Source organism: Corvus hawaiiensis, chromosome 17 (genome assembly GCF_020740725.1).
Source record: "Corvus hawaiiensis isolate bCorHaw1 chromosome 17, bCorHaw1.pri.cur, whole genome shotgun sequence".
NCBI lineage: Eukaryota > Metazoa > Chordata > Aves > Passeriformes > Corvidae > Corvus > Corvus hawaiiensis.
In genome coordinates, this window is record NC_063229.1 from 8,585,201 (window position 1) to 8,604,104 (window position 18,904).

Here is an 18,904-nt window from a genome sequence, read left to right on the forward strand (position 1 = left end):
GTTTGCCCTCTATCAATAATGAAGCCTCTTTTGGAGATCCTCAGCTATACCTTACCTTTAGAAACAACAACAAAACCCATTTCTTAGTAAATACACTTTTACTCCTTTGTGATGTGCACTAAAGGCAGCAGTGCCCTTGGAATGAATGTCTGCTGCAGAACCAGGTTCCCTGGGCATGGGGAAGTGAAAAGGCAGCAGCAGAAACATGGCCTGATAAGGAGTTATCGGTATTAACTGAGCACCCTCTGCCAGCCAGTGGTCTTGAGGAGTGAGCACCCGGCAAAGGCATCAGTCTGTTTAAACAGAGCTTTGTTATGCCAATTTGTTATTTCACCATCACCATCCGACAGGAACCTGTGATTTGAGTGAGCCATGATGCTGAGAACAGAGTTAAATTTATCTCAATTAAAGTGAGTGTGCTCTGTTGCAAGAACATCAGAAAAATAAACTTTCTCAGTCAATAGAAAGAATTTTGTTTTACGTTCAGCTTGATGGCTGGATCCAGCTTACCGGGGCTGTTGCATGTGGAGCTTTTCCAATCCTCCCAGGCCCCCCTTCACCCATCCATAAAATTGGTGTTTCTTGCTTGTATCAGTGTTTTAAGATAAAATTTTTCTTGGCAAAATGCAGTGATACTTGAGTGGGTTACTTTTCTGAAATGCAGATTATTAATGCACATGAAAGCAAGTCAGGTTATCTACACCATTGGAATAGCATGTCCCAGTGTCACCTATAATACTGGGATGGGCCAGTGGCTTCATCCAGGTTTCCCAGCATCCATGAAGCCAGAGTTGTGTGTGTAGGAGGGGTAGAAGTATCTCAAAGAACTGGCTTGCTTTTTTCTAGTATTTTCCTGCTTCTAATTAGAAACTACAATTTGTCTTAAGCGTTCTTTGCAAGACAGAAGGCTCTTAAATGTGTGCTGCTGGGTTCACCAGCTCATCCTCCTTGGACTCCAACGGGCTGCTGTCCCTGGCATCCAGAACTGCCTGCTGTCCCCTTCCTGCAGGATTATGCTTGCCTCCTCTTCCTCACTGTGGAGCTTCCTCCCCTGCCAGGCAGATGTCCATTATAATGAGATGTAAAAAGAAAAAAAAAGTGGGGTTGGGGATAATAAAGGCAGAGGAGTGTAATGTTACAGCTTGATTTGACAGGACCTCCTGCTGTTGCAGCTGCCAGTGCCAGGCATGGAATAGATTAATCTGTATTCCAACACACCGAGCTGAAGTCAAGATCGATCTAATTAGGGTGTTTTAAACACTGCTTGCATGCTGAAGTCTCTGTGCCTGTCTGGAGAGGGAAAGGCTCCTGAGAGCTTGAGATGATCCTGAGCTAAGCAGGACCCTGGTGCTGCTGCGGGAAGCACACGGGATACGACCTCCTAGAGCCAGGGATGTGTCTGGCATGGTGCCCTGCAGGATTGGGATTGTGGGGAGCTGGCCATGGGGCAGCAGCAGTGATACTGGCAGATGAGAGAGAGAGAAGCCTCCAATCTTCCCACATCCATGAATTTAGAGGATTTTGGGATGTTTGCATGAAAAAGGTTGTTCTTGATGCATAGTAGCTGCCAGCTGGTACCTGTTACTTCTGTGGTGCTGAGCGCGGCTCGGTTTGCTGTTTGCTTCTCAAAGGAATCACATTTAGTCATTCTTTGAAAGGAGGCTCGGCTGCAACCTCTGCCTCTGGCCTTGTCTGTGTCCTCCTTGGAAGTGATGTGCTTTGTGCAGGTGATGTGGACTTTGGCTGAGTCTTACATCCTTATGGAGAAGGTCCCAGAATATTCCGTAGCAGAGAAGCTGCCTGTGGCTTCACCCCGGGGCAGTGCACAGCTCTCGGCCTCTGCACTGAGATTAAAGCCAGGCAGCTGCAGGTTCTGCATTCTGGGGGCTCAGAGCAGCATCAGCTACTCACCATTTCCCAAAGGAGATCTGACCCTGAGCAAATATTGTGATTAAAGCTTTTAAAGTGTTGCATATGTGAGATGGAGATTGGGTCAGTCCATGGGAAAGTGGTGAGACCCCATCCTTGGGACCCTGCACCCCAAGGTTAGCGTTTCTCCCTTCCCATGGCTGTGCAAACACTTTAATCCACTGAATCATGGATTCAGCCTCTCATCCCATCAAGCTTTGCCCTCATTTTGGCCAGTGTCCTTGCCCATGGATGTTGGTATTTATTGGGCCAGGACTTGCATTATGGCATAACCTTGATTTTGAGGTGTGACATAAAACACACTAGTGCATTATTTTTCAGGAAGCTGATAAGAAACCAGTTTAGATAGTTCAGAAATATCTCTGTAAAATATTTATTTGAACATTTTGACTAGGCAACTAAATATTTCCTGGATTTTCTGCAGTGATGTTGAAAGAATAACCTTGTTCTCAAAACCTCTGTGTCAGCTCCTTTAGACTTGTCAGTAGTTTTAAAGATTTTATTGATAAAATGGATAAATATCTGCATATGACCACCAAAGCAAAAATGATGGCTAAAATACATTTCCTAGTAAAGGAATATTGGAAAAAAGCAATGAAGATAGATCATTGGTGAGAATACTGCTACTAAAATGCTGCGTCAACACTTCCTAAAAAAGGTTGGGGAAAAAAATAGTGTGACATATACAGAATGCTGGCTTCTTCCTAAACCAGCAGAGCATATGTTGGCATATATGGGGGAAAAAAAAAATCTTCATTTTATTGAATTTCTTTCACCTTAAGAAAATGGGATCTTGCAAGAACTGGAAGGTTTTAACAATACTTTTAATGTCAACACTTAATTTGGCGTCGCTTTTTGTGGAGTAACAGTTTCTGTGCAGTGAGAGCGTGCGCTGACACCCCCGGAGCCATCCTTCACCCCCGTTAGCCTGTCGGAATGACGGAGCAGCCACACGGTGCGGCCACCCGATAAACCTGTTATCTGCCTGCTCCTCCTGCCGGCAGCGCTCCCAATCTCCTTGGAACATGAAAAATTGACACCACCTCAGGCAGAAATCTGTTTCGAAAAGGAAGCTCTATTTATAAGCAGCTAATGAAATGGGGGGGGGGTGCGCGCGCCTGTGCAGCCTCTCCTCGTGCTGCCCTTGTGCAGGATGCAGATAATCCGTGCAGCAGGGAGCACAGACACCCTGGCCAGGCAGCCTGTGTGCCTTCACCTTCCAGGGCCCAGGCAGTGGGAGCAGGAGCTCCTAGCAAACACAGCGGTGTTGCTCATTCTTTGTGCTGGACTGATGGATCAAGGCTGCTCCTGGATTCAGGCTAGGCAGTGCTGGGGAAGTGCATGGTGTGACAGCAATAAGGTGGTGATCCCGCTCCTCTGCACGCCGTTTCCCCCTCAGAAAATACCAAATCTTGAGGCCCCATTGCTCCCCACCACCATGAGTGAGGAAGTGTTTCTGGCCGTTAATCTTCATCAGTCTTAATCAGCAAGATTACAATGAAGTCATCTTGGAGAAGCTAGGTGGTCTACACCAGGTCTGTGTTTAAAGCAGACCTGCAGGTGGGAAGTAGTACTGACTGGTTTGGAAAGGGAAGGAGACTCAAGCCCTTCTCCTTTGCTTTGCACTGCTGTGCTTGGGCTCAAGGCGAGTGGCTCAGTCACCTCTCAGAGTGGTGGGACATTGACACAGGTGTCTCCTGTGCGCTTGCAGCCTTGACTTTTTACTTGCCTCCTTGGTTTGTGCTGAAAAATATGACCCCCAAGTGCAATTGAGAAGACTGTAAACATGTTTATTTGGTCGTTTGTGGTTTGTTGTGGCCTATTTGTATTCATTGATGGGATTTTCTGTAAATGAAAGTGGTTGGTTTGAGAATTTTTCTACTAGCTCATACCACTTGAGTCTCTGCAGGAGCACAGTTATTCTTTCTACAGCTCTCTTGTTTCAGTAGCTGTCCTAGCCTTGGTGACCTGAGGGTCATTTGGGTGACAGTGCTGGCTTTGGCCAGGGCTCCTTTAGGCCCAAAAGGCAGCATGCGGTGCCTTTAGGCTGTGATGGAGGGTCCCAAAGCGTGTGCCGCCAGGCAGGCGCACGTCCTGGGGAGGAAACCAGAGTGGAACCTGTGCTCTGTGTAAGTTGCTTTGGTTCCCTGAGGCAGAGGAGGAGGAGACCTCACTGGGTGGGCCAGCATGAGGAGCTATCTGTGCTCCCTGCAAACATGGCTTGTGGCTCTCACCACTGCTCTGTCTCCTCTCACCATGATGGGAAGGAACCAGGGTTCTGCTTATCAACAGCTACATGCTGGGGTGTTAATAGTAAATTTAACGGCATGTTACAGAGGAAAATAAGCTCCTCTTCCTGATCTCAGCATGCAATTTTCATTTTGTATTTCTAGAACATGTCTGTTCCATCCTGGCCTCCCTTCTGCGAAACCTGAGAGGGCAGCAGAGGACACGGTTACTGAATAAATTCACAGAGAATGACAGTGAGAAGGTGAGTGCTGAATGTGTGTCTCAGTCTCTGGGCTGCCAGGTTGGGAGGGTTCTTGCTCAGGGCAGGGTGCCTGGTGCACTCGCTGAGTTATGAAAAGCCATCCTCATACCTGCCTGCAGAGACTTGTGCTGTCACAGACCTTTGTTCTCTCATTCACATTGTATTTACAAACTGCAAAACTGGACATTTAGTGCATGGCCTCCACATCCCCTGCGCTCTTGTTTTCTGGTGCTCTTGCATATGGTAGTAGCGATTCTGTCCTGGGTTGTGTCTCTGCTGAAACCTGGCCATAAAAGACAATATGCAGTATTACATCGTGCTGGCTCTGAGATCAGGACAGCGTGGAAATGTGCCAGTGTGTCTGGTGGTGAAGCTCTTTTGCAGAGAGTTTAGGAGTTGCTGTGGTACACGTTTAACATTCCCCACTCCTCTCCTAGAATGTTTCACTTTAGTGATGTTTGCTCTGGGAAATTCTTCCCAAAATATTTACATGGTGGTGGATAGATCAAAGCTTTGCAGGAAAGAAATAGCAGCTTTTGCAAACCAGGGATCCCAAGGGATTTGTAAATTCTGCCACTGGGAAAATACTGGTTCCTTAGTATTCCTCATTAGTGTGTTTTAAAGGTGTTTTTCATAACCTGTTCTACCAATTGTAGATAATTGCTAGATAGGATTTCAGCTGCCCTAACACAGTTCAGAGGAGAGTGGGAGAGCTGGAACATCCAGCACAGATAGGACAAGTCCACTGGGGAAACCAGGAGCCTGGAGGACCACAGTACAGAGAGTGAGCTGGGGACACACGTCTGTTTGCTGCCTTTTATCTGGCACTGATGGGACCGTGTTCCCATATGGGATTACATCCAGACGCCTGCAGCCTCAGCATGCTCATCCGACCAGCACTTGTACCCTCCTTCTGTAACGCGTTGCTTCCTGGGAGGGACAGAGCTGCCTGTTGCTTTGTGAAGGCTGAAGCTGTGAGGAAAACAAAATTGCATGAAGGATTAAAGATGATTGCATTGTTCTTTTTTCTTGCTTACATCTCTCTCTTCTGCCCTTGCAGGTTGATAGGCTGATGGAACTGTATTTTAAGTACCTGGATGCAATGCAGGCAGCTGATAAGAAGATTGATGGGGAGAAACACGTATGTATTGCTTAAGTTTTGCTGGGTCATGTCTGTAACACCTCTACACAGCCATGTCATCTGCACAGGATTTATGGCTCAGCCAGTCACTATTCTTGGGTGTGCACTCATACCTGTGCTGTTGCCTCTTAATTCCTATTGCCTCACTCTCCAAGTTCCAGGTAACCTCAGATAAAATGGGCCAAGAATTTCTCTACAAGTGCTTCCGGCTGTCTCGTAGAGTGAGTTTTACTAAAAGTACCTAAGTCTGTGATTCAATTTGCCTTCACTTTCACCTGGCTGCAGTCCTGCTTGGTTTGGCAGATGGAGAGCAGGTGAAATGCAGAGAGACAATTACATGATAATGTGTGAGGCCTCTTACCCTGGTCTGTAGAGTTGTGATCAGCGGCGAGGAAGTGTCTGTGTTGATGAGTTAGCTGAGGTGCAGCCGAGGGCTGTGTGCTCTCTGCACACCAGCAGTGAATGTGTGAGTGACACGAGCCTTGGTACCGCACAGCACTTTCTTGGAACTGAAGCAGGAACAGACCTTTTGAAAGGGAACGAGCGGCTGGAGTCAGGAAGCAGCTTGCAGAGCTGTTAGTGAGCTTGGCCAGCTTCCCACAAGATTATCTATATCAGTGCTGGGGAGGGTGTGAGATTGATTAGCACCGATGGAGAGCAATGGCTGCAGCTGCCGTCCCGCGCTCCGCGCGCTCCACGTGCCACGGGCAGCAGCCCCCCACCAGGCCCTGACAAACAGCTGCCTGCCCACTGCCAAGGCTGCTTCTCCGGGCACTGCCAAACATTCCGAGGGCAGCAGAGCGCTGCTGCTGCTCAAAGAGGCACAGGAGTGAGTGATGAATGGAGCTGCTTTTGCTGCCAGCACTCCGGCTCCATACGGACAGTGGCAGCATCACCACTGAGCGGTGGCCTGGAGGAAAACAGCATTTACCCTTTCCTGCTTTCCTTCCATGCTCTGTCCTTCCTCCTCAAACAGGGCAAGAAATTATTTATTCTTTATGTGTCGGTGTGGGGGTTTTAGAACTCAAAAACCAGAATATGTTTGTTTGGTTGAAGCCTTGTAGCGTGTTGGGCCTGCTGTACAGAGCCGTAAAATACCACATGCAGAGTGAGGGTATGTGCCCTTTATCCAGGAACACCCTGGAGCAGCCTGCAAACATGAACATCTGTAGCAAACATCCAGCACAAAGCAGGAGTGGAGGGAATTTGAGTGTGAAGAAGCTTTTATGGAAGCTCTTCAATTAATAATATTAACCCCTTTGTGTCTACTAATGCACAAGAGAAGTAAAACTAAGGAACCTCAGATTCTCCTCCTGTATCCAGAATAAATGGACCTCAATTCTTTACCTCCTATTAGAACTAATAATAGGATTTGGCAGAAGCATCTCATGGGTGCAACATACTGGGTACAACATGTATGAAATATGGTGTTGAAGTTCATTCCTATCTTGGAACACTCTTGGAGAATTATCGTTTGCTTTATTTTGTAGCATCATCAGATGGTCAGTGGGAGATCTCAGGGTCTCCTGAGATCCGAAGTGGCTCAAGCATTTTCCCCACACAGAAGCAGGCAAAAGCCATCATTCTGTCTGTCACATCATGGCACTCTCCAGCTGTGACAGGATTTATGGGGCACTTTAATGTTCCTTGTTGTGGCACATGAATCACTGAGGTGGATTGTATGAACACTTCAGAATCTGTGCTCTGTCACTGGGGGGCTTTTGACTTTCCCCTTGCAGTAGAGGACGTAGTACCCCAAAAATCTGATATACAGATGCTCACTTTTCTCCCTGCCCCGTAGAAAAATGATACTTGATGAGATTTTACAGGTTCAGCCTATGCTGACAAGAGTGAGATCCAAGTCTGATGGACAGAGTATTCTGGTGTAAGTCTTGCATTACAAGGAGTGAAAAGCTGATTACACAAGGAATGACTGAGTGCTTTATCTTTAGTAGTGCAGCTGGCATAAGAAGCTCCTGCTCTTGCAGTTCTCCTCCTTTTTATTTCTTTTAGCTTGGTTTATTTTAGTGATCTGGTTTATAGCCCTGCTTTTCAGCCCATGGCAGTGATGGTGGGGGAATAGCTGAGGGTGGAAGGGAGGGGAGGAATTTCTGAAGCCAGCTGTTTTGAGGAGGAACAGTTGTAATAATCTGCACCCTAATCTAGACTGTGAAACAGGATGGAGTCACTGAGCCCCTTCTCTTGTTTGCTTTAGTGAAATCTGTTCAGAAGGGTTCAGAGGTGATAACTTGGTGATTATCCTAATTGCCATGTGAAACCCAGGGGCAAAGTCCATGAGAGCGTTGTCTCCAACACCTGATGCCTGTCTTAGCACTTTTCTCAGAGTTTTTAGTTAATGAAAATACTTTGTTCTCCTCTCAATTTCTTTAATTATTTCTGTAGGAAATGGTGCAACATCCTGTGGCCTTCACCTCTCTCTAAAATGAGGTATAATTATGGGTGGCAGCGATAGCCTTGATGATCTCTAAAGATGGTAGGAAGTGACAAGAGATAGTTTAATATTTTTATAGTTCCACGGAAAATTATGCTCATCAGGTTAATTCAATAAAATATTCTCACCAGACACTTTGTGCTATAATGACTTACAAATTACATGCTAATTGTGCTACAGTTCAACCACTCCATTCCTTGAAAGGAAGAGGTGGAACTCCTAGGATGAGCGTGGTATCCACAGGTGGGGATAACAGGTGGGGATTTGTGTCAGCCCATCCTTTCAGATTGGTGTAGAAAGACCAAATTGCCTGGAGCTGTGCTGAGGGCAGGACGTGATGGCTGTGAGCGTGGCTTTTAGCCTGTGGTCTGAAGGCCCCTCCTGAACATATCTTGCATCCCTCGGCTGTCCCCAGTGTTACAGACAGAAAGTAGTAAGGGGAGAAACTCCATCCTTAGAGTGAGAGACACATTGTGGTGGTTGTTTTGGTGCACAGCTATTTGGAACATGCTCATTTCTGTCCACCTGGATTGGCCTCGCTGTTCCACGTGGTGAGGATGTAAAACCAGGATCCTAGAGGTGTTCTTTGTTCTTGATCAGTACCCATTCCTTTTGCTCTGCCCAGCTGTGCACTGCATGCTGGGCGGTGAGTGATAGATGAGGAGGGAGGAGGATGCAGAAATCTCCTCCACTGCCTGTGTGGAGCATTGTGATCTTTGGTACAGCACGGGCACATCCATCGCATCTTTAGGCTTGAAGTCTCTACTTGACACCTCGAGGCCTGTCAGTCCTGCCTCATTAGTGTGAGAGAAGCTCATTTTAGCTTCACAGAAGCCCATCTTACTGCTGTCTTCTCCCATCAGCAAGGGGCATCTCAGTACATATTGCTGGCAGATTAGAAATGGCACCTGAGCGCTCATTTGGAGGTTAGCGACTGACAGCTTTGAAAGAGAGACCAAGTGGGAAGGGGGCTGCTTGCTACTGTACTGGAGGCAGATTAGCACTGAAAGGGTGGCTGTGGTTTTAAGAAAAAAAAAAAAAAGGACTGTGAAAAGGCACCTTAAAACTGTACTTGTCTTCTAATTCATATCTGCTTAATTTACTGGCACAGAATAATCTTCTCTGCCGAGAGGGGCTGTTAGAGCTGCCGCCGCTGTGTAATCAAGACCACAGCTGCCTGGATCCAGCTCCTGTGATCGCCGTGCTCGGATCAGAATACAGAGCAGACCCGGCCTTTGTTTCTTGCTCTGGAGATTCAGAGTCCTGGCCTGTGGTTGTTTTTCTGCTCAGGAATTTAGCACTGTTGAGCGGAGCAGCCAGTGAGCCTGTGTGCAGTGCATAGTGTGAGCGCTGGTTCAGGAGTGAGTGTGTTGTCTTTCTTGAATGTTTTTTTCGATAATTCAGTCACTATTCAGCTCTCCTGCTAGCCAGACTCATCATTGTTTAGCTTTAGAGACCAGATTTGAGCCATTTGGCAGGGATGTAGGGTGAGGGAAGTCACTCCCTGCACAAAATTGGATTTTTCTATTTACTGGCAAGAGCTCACATGCAGGCTTTGCCCAGTCATGCCTGTGCCCATGATTTTGAGAACATGGAGTAAATGACTATCATGCATATGTTGGAGTCTTCAGGATCTGATGCTAAAGTGTTACATCTGAGTGTAGCCAAAGCCGTTGATCTGACGGCACAATTAAGAAGGCACTGGCTTTAAAACTTGTTCTTTTACTGACAGACTGGATTTCTAGGAGGAAAGGAGAAGTATTTCGCTACCTGAGCTTTCCTCTCCCTTTCGAGAGGAAGTGGGCATCAGCTGTCTAAGTCACTCCATCAGATTTCTGTCCATGAGGCATCCATTGCCCCCCTCCAGGGAGAGTTGCACAGGGCTCATTTTCCTTCTTGTGCCTAAAACTTTCAGCTCACCATTAGATGCGAGGGCTTGGCTTGACAGAACAGCCACATTTGGCAGCCTCAGTCAGCTTTGGTGCCGGTGACCTTGCGTGTGCCTGGAGCACGAGTGCCTGAGGAGGCGCGTCCTGTGGAGCGTTGCAGGTATGGGGCGCTCGCAGGTGATGGCTCTAATGAGGAAATATTGCTCCGCCGGCGTGCGCCCACCTGCCAGACGGCTGCGGAATAAATCACAGAGCTGCAGCGAGCTCGCTGGGCTGATGAGCTGCTTCCTTTGTTTAAGAACGAAACCAGAAGACAAATCCCAAAATGCAGGAGGTGACACGTGGCACAGTTGTTTGGGCCCGTCAGCCCCCATGAGGATGGAGCGCAGGCACGTCCCGGGGCCAGCTCGGAGGAGGCCGCTCTGAGCTCACTGCCAGGCAGCTCTTGCCAGTGTTTTGCAGAAGATGGGCTGTCTGGACATGAGGGATGGAATGGAGTGGAGAAATGGAATGGCCTCTTGCTCTCTTCCTCTGGCCTCCCTCTGGGCAGCTCTCACTGGTGAAACTCATGTATACAGAGGAAGGATGGATGGTGGGTCATCATTCCCATGGGAGTCAGAGCTCTTTGGCTAAAAGACCCTGGCCTGCCTCTGCCCTGGCAGCACCCTTTATAAACACAGCTGGGAGAGCCTGGCTGGGCATGGAAAAACTGGCCTTGTGCAGGATTTTCAGATGTGTTTTCTCATCTATCAGTCAATTATGAAACTGGAAGCTAGATAGGTCTTTGAGTGTGCTGGAGTCATGTTCTGCACTGCTGAACAGCACCCTCAGATGGCCAGTAAAAGAGCAGGTTTTGTTCCATTCTCACAAAGAACTTGTAAATCACGGATACATGGGTCTGTTCCATAGTCACACACTCTCACCCCTCAATGTAGAAATGTGATTTGTATGTTTAAATTAAAATTTTAACTTGCAGATGGACACACTTCATGACCAGCAAAGGCAAAACTTCTTCAAAACCGAATGAAATGTTTTATGAATTTAAATGAATTATTAAAAATACTCCTTCAGCAAGAAATATATAGCTGATAACGTTTGGGGGAACAAAACAGTTCTTAAGAAACCACAAATTCCACCAACATTTTGCCACTCCTAATAGGAAGTGCTCTGAGAGAATCCTCACACCTTTCCTTTGCATGGCTTTACAGGACATGGTGCGTCGAGGAGAGATCATAGACGATGACATGGAAGATGAATTCTATCTCCGTCGTCTGGATGCCGGGCTCTTTGTGCTGCAGCTCATCTGTTACATCATGGCAGAGATCTGCAATGCCAACGTTCCCCAGGTAAAGCTGTGTACAAGGTTGGCAGATGATCTGTGTTTCCATTCATGGTGCAGACAAGGCTCTAAATCCTTGCAAATGCTGCTGCGTTGAGTAATTGTGTCTCTAATTCCCTTTTTTGGAGGAAACCTCCTGTTTATTGCACTTGTGTCCATACAGCTCCATCAGGTTGCAGCAGATAGGAGGGCATTAGTGGAGACAGAAGCTGATGTCACTACATTCATATAATCTGTATGAGCAAGGTCAGGGTTTGAAATGGAAAGGCCCTGCTGATGCCATTGCTGAGAGAGCAGGGGAAAGCGGCCTGCTCTTGGGAGGTCTCACAAAAGCACAGCTACAGCTTTTCTTCATCTGTGCAAAATGCTGCATCTCTGCCTCCTCTGTGACTATGTTGGGGTTTGTGAATGCATTCTGTGGCTTCTTATTTCTGTGCCATGTGCCTTCCTGGGTGTTCCTGAGCAGATGCTGAGGGCTGCCAAGACTGAGTTGGTTTTGTGGTCCTCAGGTCTCTGCTTATCCCTCAAAGTGGGGAAAAAGTGGGGCTGTGCATGGACTTGTGTTGCACTGAAGAGCTCTTTCTTCTCTTTCCTACTCCCCATCAGATTCGTCAGAGAGTCCACCAGATCCTGAACATGAGAGGCAGCTCCATTAAAATTGTTCGACACATCCTGAAGGGTGAGTAGAGATATCTCTGTGCAAGTGTCTCATTGCTACCAGGGACAGCTTGGTCATCGCTGCGCAGGATGAGCCTTCTCATGTAATTCTCCTTGGCTTCCTGAGCATCTCCAGGCAGCAGCTGAGCAGTGTTCCAAGATCCTGGTAGGGCTGGAATCACCCTGATTAGTGGCGTGCTTTGCTTTGCCTCAGAGTTAGGACACTTGCTGTAGCTGCTGTCAGAGAACAGCACGTCACTTCACGCTTCCATCAGCTCCAGCCTGGCTGGAATTCACTGCTGGCATTAACATGAGAGTAAATATTTAAGGGAAGTGTACACGCTTGCTAGAGGGAAGAATAGTGGAGTCTCATCTTTCATTAACATGGCCCTGCACTTTACCATCTGCACCATATTAGTATCCACGGTGTATTTGTCTTGTTCTTAGTGTCAGATTAATATGGATTATAGCATTAAAGTATCCTCCATAGCTTTAAAATGTAGCTGTTGTGATTTGCAATCCCAGTTTTAAAGTACTGCTTGTTATTTTTAATGCTCATGGTGAATTAGAGCAATGCCTATTTGAGCTGTGGGCCTCCTCTGCAGCCTGCTGTCCTTTAGCAGCAGCAGCCACTGGAACTGAGGGAGAGGAGGGCAGGACTCAGCCTCTTCCCATGGTCCCTCGGAGCTGAGAGGCTTAGTGGGAGCAGCAGGGAACCAGAGCTGCCCAGAGAACGTGCTTCCTTATGGAGTGTGTCTGGTCCAAAGGGGCTGCGTTGTTTTCAGTGTGGGGCGAGGAGTTTGTTTTTCTTCTGGAGGGAAAAGAAGGTTGGCAGCATTTCTGGGATACTGGGCTGTGGGATGTGTTTCAATGTTTCTTTGGGAGCAGCAATGTTCTCCTGGGCTTTTCTTGCCCGCACTTCAACACTGGCAGGTACACACAGCTTATTTCCTGTAGAACCTCTTGGTTTTCTCCCTTCTCATATGCAGGAAAAAAGGAATCAGAAGGCTGGCTGGCATGACAAAATAAGAGTGATTTTCTGACAATGTAAGATTACCTGCAGGTATAGGCAATCTCTTTGGCCCTTGTCCTTGGCCACAAAGTGCAAGTTAATGCCTGCTGGTGAGCAGGGGGGCTGCATAGGATGTCTTTTCTGATTTTAATTATGATACTTGAAAATTCCTGCCTCTGAACCACCCCTTTCCAGTGTGGAGTATGGCACACGTCCGCCTTCAGATTCCTACACTTGCCCTGGGCCATGGGTCTCTGAGGGAGATGTCTGCAGACCTCGCTGGATTTGCACACCTCACAGTCACGGCTCTGGGTTGTTGATTTACATACCAAGCTGAATTGGAGGGCAGCTGCATTAAAATTTCATCCGATTCTTTCTTTCCCAGACAGTGACTTGCGTTGTGAAACTTCCTCCGTGGTTGTATCGGGTGTTGCAAGCTCAGGGTCGTGCTGGGTTGGGTGCTCTCAGCAGCACCACATTCCCTGCCTGAAGGGGCACATTGGCTTGTTAATAATGCAGGGATGGGTACAGAGTTTGGGCTCTGACTGCAGCTCTCCCCAACTCCTATACTTGCCAGTTTTAGGGACTTCAGAGACAATAGTCAAAACCTCAGTGATAAATTTCTTAGTGGGTCCTTGTGAAGACCTGCAGTGGGACCCGGGAGGCAGGAGCAGCACTGGGCTCAGCTGCAGTCTGGGCTCTGATATTTGAGCTTTTCAGTAGTTACACACCTATGTCCACATCTGTGGTCAGCACAGGTTCACCAGCCTGTAACAGCAGTGACACCTGGGACATGCACCTGCCTCTCTGAAGGAGTCAGTTCCCTGGACACAGCTTCCCAGGAAAGCAAAGGGGTTTGGATGTGGACCCTGCAGTGTGCTGCTGGGGCCAGCAAGGGACTTCCAAAACTTCACTGGAGTCAACTGTACGAGACTATTGCAAGTGACTGAGAGATCAGGAGCTTGAGCCTTGGCTGGAATGTTTCCAGGCTACTTCCCAACTTGCTCTCAGGACAGATGAGGATCGGTTTATTTTTACTTTTTGTTCAGTGTTTTGCTCTTGTTCAGTTTTTATTTTCTATTTTTGCATACTAATTAGGTGCTCAGTTTTTAGTTTGATTTTTATGGCCTACATATTCTCCATGTTTCTCTGGCAACCTGACAGCTGATGGATCCCTTGGGGTGGCTCAGAATTACTTACGATGCAAGCAAGGAAGCGAGACTGTTTTCTTATGGTAGGGCTTTCAAGGGGGAGGAGTGGGCAGGGAATAACAGGAGGCTCATTAATGCATTTCTGCAGGCTGACCAGTCCTCCCACACTTCCTTTTTCTGGAAGATCAAGCATTTCTTGCAACAGGACAGTTAGTTTATGCTTTGGAAGAAAACAACTGAGTGGTGTGTGCCTTGGCTAGGGAGATGTTTTGGGATTGGAGGCTGGGTTTGGGACGGCAGCAGTGTCTGTATCTTGGGGAGGTGCCTGGTCTCCATCTGTCATTGGGAACAGAGTGAGGCACAGGCCTCTCTGAAGCAATACTTGGCTCTGGAGTGGCAAATCTCCCTGTTTTTCACTGATCCAGAGAGACTAGCCATTGGTCCTGGCTGCCTCAGGAGCTCTGTCAGAGCTGCTCCTGCTGAGGCCCCTCCCCAGGACACATCTGGTGCCAGGTGAGTGGGCACGCTGGGAGCTGGGCATGTGGAATGTCTGCTGCACAGTCCAGCCCGAACCTGTTAGCACAGGTAAGAACAAAGGAAGGGTCAGTGTGCTCTGAGGATGGAGCTCAGTCTGGCTCATGGTGCCTCCATCTGTGCAGGCTCTGGAGCTTCCAATATCTATTACAAGCCTCAGTATTTCCCAATTGATTTTTACTGTTCTGTAACCATTGTATTTTGTCTAATGAAGCAGAAACCAATCTTGGGCCCTTTCCCTTTGTGTAGCTACAGCAGTGTGTAAGCTCTGGTTAACTGTTGGCAGGGGCAGCTTACATTTGAATTTTTTTTTAGCAGTCTCAGTGAAGGAGTGGAATTTTAAATAAAAAAGTAAATACATAAAATCTCGGTCAGAGATTTACTTTTTTAAGCCTGGTTCTGGGGGTTTTATCTGGTGTCTTCAAGCTGTTAATGCTTCAAATGAGCATTAGTAGCTGTCATAACCCAGTAAACATGCTGCCTTGGAGTCACTGGGGCTTTAGTCTTACAAAGCCTAGATGTTTAGAAGGAGAAATGCTGAGCATTTGGACAAGATAAAAAGAATTTTTGTCTTGTTTTTGTTTGGGTGATCTCCTGGTACAAAGGAAGGGCAGTGTCATTAGTGGCACTCAGCAGCTCCCTGCTTGAGCCCTCATCCAAGCAGTCTGGCCATCCTTACAGCTGAGGGCAGAGCTGCTGGCTGTGCCAGGCTTGGAGACTATGGCTGTCCCTGACCTGGGCTGGGAGAGGCCACTGCCGGTGGGAAATGTTGCCCTTGGGCTGCAATGAACTGCAGCACTCGCACCCAGTGGGGCTGTTCCAGAGGCACTTACCCTGATGGAGCACGGAAAAGGCTGCTGGGGACAGAGCCAGCGCCTCCACCAGCTCCCAGGGATGCTCTGGTACTGCCTGAGGGGACAGGGAGCCTGAGCTAAGTGCCAGCCTTGGCTGGGAAGGGGACCAGGATTCCTGTGCACTGGGATTGTCTCCTGCCTGAGGATCCCCGGTGCAGCCCTTGGCCAAAGCACACACATAGCGCAGCAGGGCCAGGCTGCCCCACAGCAATCAGCCCATACACAGGGAGCTACAAGGAATCTGTCCTTGTAGGAGCTTTCTGCTGCCTGTAAGAGCTGTGGAGAGCAGCTCCTCCATTGAGGGAAGGTGCCCTGAGCTGGTCCCTTTGCTGGGACAGTGGGCAGCTCAGGTTCACCTGCAGCAAACCTCACTGTTACCACCTGCTCGTGTTACAGGTACTGGAGCGGTTTATAAATATTAAAAATATTTTTCCCAGAAGCCTGACAAAGAGCTTACTGCTTTTACATGGAGAGAGAGAGAGAGTGCACACAGGAGGGAAGACTCCCACATCAGCTAACTTCTGCATGTCCTCAGTGCTTTCAGTGCTCCTGTAACGAAGTCTTTGATGGAGCTCAGAGCGTGTAGCAGTGCTAAACGTATAAATATTAAAGCAAACTTTCTACAGCAACTTACCATTCAGTGCTGAATACAAGCTGTTCTGTTTGTTTGGAAGAAGGAAAAGAATGCAAGCAGGCGGAGGCAGGGAAGCGCTGTCTTAGCCATCAGCCTGCTCCTGATTTCCTCAGATTTGTTCAGCTTCTTGCTTCCGCAGCTCAGAACCTGCTTTTCATTTTTTCTTTTTAAACCGTCTTTGAAAATGCAGGTTCTGGTGACAGGAAGGAGGGAGCTGGTAGGGGATGAGAGCTGCCAGCTCCAAATGAATGTCAGGAAGGAGAGCTACAGAGGGAATGTTTAGTTCCGTGGTGTTTGGCCATGTGCATGGATGGGCAAGACCATGGTCAGGGTGTGGTGTCCTCTGCCTGATGACGAGGAGTTTGGTTTGTAGTTAAATCTGAACTGGTGGCTTTTCTTCTGTGTGGTTAAAAGCAGTGGTAGATGGAGGAATTGGGGTCTCTTCGACAAAAATCCTCATTCAGGATGCTTGGACAGCAGGAGGTTAAACCCAGGGCTGGGAATGATTAACAGTTGTCAAAGACCCGGCCTGACCTTCCCTGATGACACTCAGTGTCCAAAGGGACCTAGGAAGCCAGTGATTTGCAGTGATTTATGGTACTGTTTGCATTTCTTGGACATAATGCCATGATTCCCATGCCAGGGAATGGATGCTCCTGGGTGCTGGTGTCTGCTTGGACCAGAGCAGGGAGTTCTCTGCCTCCATCTGCCACAAAAGCTTTAGTGAGTGTCAGTAGGTGTTTGTTATGCAAAGCTTTAACCCTGAGGATGGGCAGGAAAACCATCAATGCTTGCATTAATTCCCATTTGGCTGTGTGCTGTGGCTGTGGGTGTAGACTGTGCTGTGGTGTCTGCAGTTGTTGCCCTTGGTTTGTTCCTGTTGCACTCAAAGCCTGTGTCCCTCTGCTCCCTCCCTGCAGAGTACGCAGAGAACATCGGGGACGGGAAGAACCAGGAGTTTCGGGAGAGCGAGCAGAAGAGGATCCTGGATCTGCTGGAGAATTTCTGAGGAGCTGGGAGACACCTCTGTGTCTGCCCACAAGGACGTGGCACCACTTCTCCCTCCTTCTGCCCCTCCTCCAGCCTCTATTGCACGATGAAAGTGATGTTTCTATGAAACTGCTTCTAAATGGGATTTGGGAGATATTAAAGATAGTTTGCTTTTTTTTAGTTCCTAGTCTGTTATTTGAGCAGTGTTCTGGGAGTGGGGCTGCAGCTGCATACCCAGCACAAAGCCAGAATGAAGTTCCTCTCTTTCTTTCCTTTTTCTCCCTAAATCAAGCTGCCAAGGATCAGTGTGAAACAATACAAATGTATGCGTGGCAGGGAGGGCAGAGAGGAAGCCTGGATGGCTCGAGAGACTGTTTGCAAGTTACTCCAGCCTGATCAGTTAATGAAAATGTACAACCCTTGCTCTGACGGGAACCTGGGAGGCTGAGGTGGTGATGTGTGTCCAGTTCATCCCTTCTTCAGTGGCAGAAGAGATCCAGGAATCGGCCACATCAGCCATTCCTGGTAAATCTTCCCGAAGGTGAGTGGGAATTGAAAGTAGGTTCTGGCACAGGCTGGTCACTGTTCCCTGCTGAAGAGGGCAAAGAGGGAATGAGTCTGTTGGGGTTTTACCCAGAACTAAGAGTGAGGGGAGGTAAGCGGTGACATGCCCAAATTTCATCGCCTTCCTTTCGTAGTCAGCTTTGGGTCTGGCTGTGGTTGTTCAGTAGAAAACCAGTGTTGTGGTTCCTAGACAGGGAGCTTAGCTCTTGGAGCAGCAGTGAGTCCCCAGAGGAGAGGGAGAGCCCTGCCTGCCTCAGGGGTAGGGTCCACAGCTCATTGTCATCACCCTCTGCACCACAGTGTGGTTTTGGGTGTCATTGTGCCAGACTCTGGCACTTCCCTGAGCCGGGCCTCCCAACTGGGATAGGAGGTAGCAGAGGATGTTTTCCTGCATCCTCTTTTATGCTGCTAGAGTTAATGACTGTCATCACAAACCATCGTGGCTCCCGCAAGCTGGGCCGTGCCTAATTTAGAGAGATTTGCATGCTGGCAGCATTCATTTTTTATCTCCAAGAAAAATGCATTGTCAGGGAAGCTTAAAGGCTTCCTTCAATCCTGAGTGCACAGACACTGCTGGCCTGGCGCTATTGAACGCTGGTGTTCAGGGGATCAGCATGGAAGTCGTGGCTTCAGCAGCAGTTTTGTGCAGAACTTGTTACATTCCTCATGTCTTTCTTCTGTTTTCAAGCTGCTTCCTTAAAGGTAGTTTTTCCTTTAGCTTTTAGGTGTGGCTAGGTTTTTACTTGAGTCTGGGAATCATTCCCTTTCCATACCAGGAATTGTGGTCAGAGCTGGTCTCTGGTTTTTCCTGGAAGGGGACTGGCTGTTCCCTCACTGCACTTGTGTTGGAGGAGCTGAGGAGAAAGGGAGGGGTTTGAGACAGAGCAGAAAGGGGATGTAGTGAATGTGGAACAGCTTCAGCTGAGAAGTGGGGCCATGTATCTGGGGGAGAAAAGGGTAGGGAAATTCTTGAGAAAACTGCAATAAACTGCCTAAGGGCAAGGTATGTTTAGAAATCTGAGTGTACATTTTAAACCTGATTTCACTGTGTTTGCCACACGTGTGTGTGTACATGTGATCGTTTCCATGCACAGCTGGTGAGCTGGTGTGGGTGTGCAGTGCGTGATCCCTGCTCCAAGTTGACTCCTCTCGGATGGGGAAAACCTCCTGCAGCATCTGCTGGGAGTGAAACGTCGGTCACTGCCCCAGTGGGTTGTGCCAGTGAACTCCATTGGAAGCACTCGCAGCAAGGGACACGGGCTGGAGG

General features: G+C 48.2%; 1 protein-coding gene across 1 annotated transcript in view; it reads left to right on the plus strand.

The window, feature by feature from the left end:
- The window catches only part of CTNNBL1 (catenin beta like 1), a 47,389-nt gene extending 30,136 nt beyond the window's left edge, over window positions 1-17,253 (plus strand). The window contains exons 12-16 of the mRNA XM_048321846.1: window positions 4,323-4,420; window positions 5,481-5,561; window positions 11,111-11,248; window positions 11,848-11,920; window positions 17,004-17,253. Of these exons, the coding sequence (XP_048177803.1) occupies window positions 4,323-4,420; window positions 5,481-5,561; window positions 11,111-11,248; window positions 11,848-11,920; window positions 17,004-17,092 (479 nt within the window). The 3' untranslated portion in view covers window positions 17,093-17,253. The remainder of the gene's footprint in view (window positions 1-4,322; window positions 4,421-5,480; window positions 5,562-11,110; window positions 11,249-11,847; window positions 11,921-17,003) is intronic.
- Window positions 17,254-18,904: the final 1,651 nt, after the last annotated feature.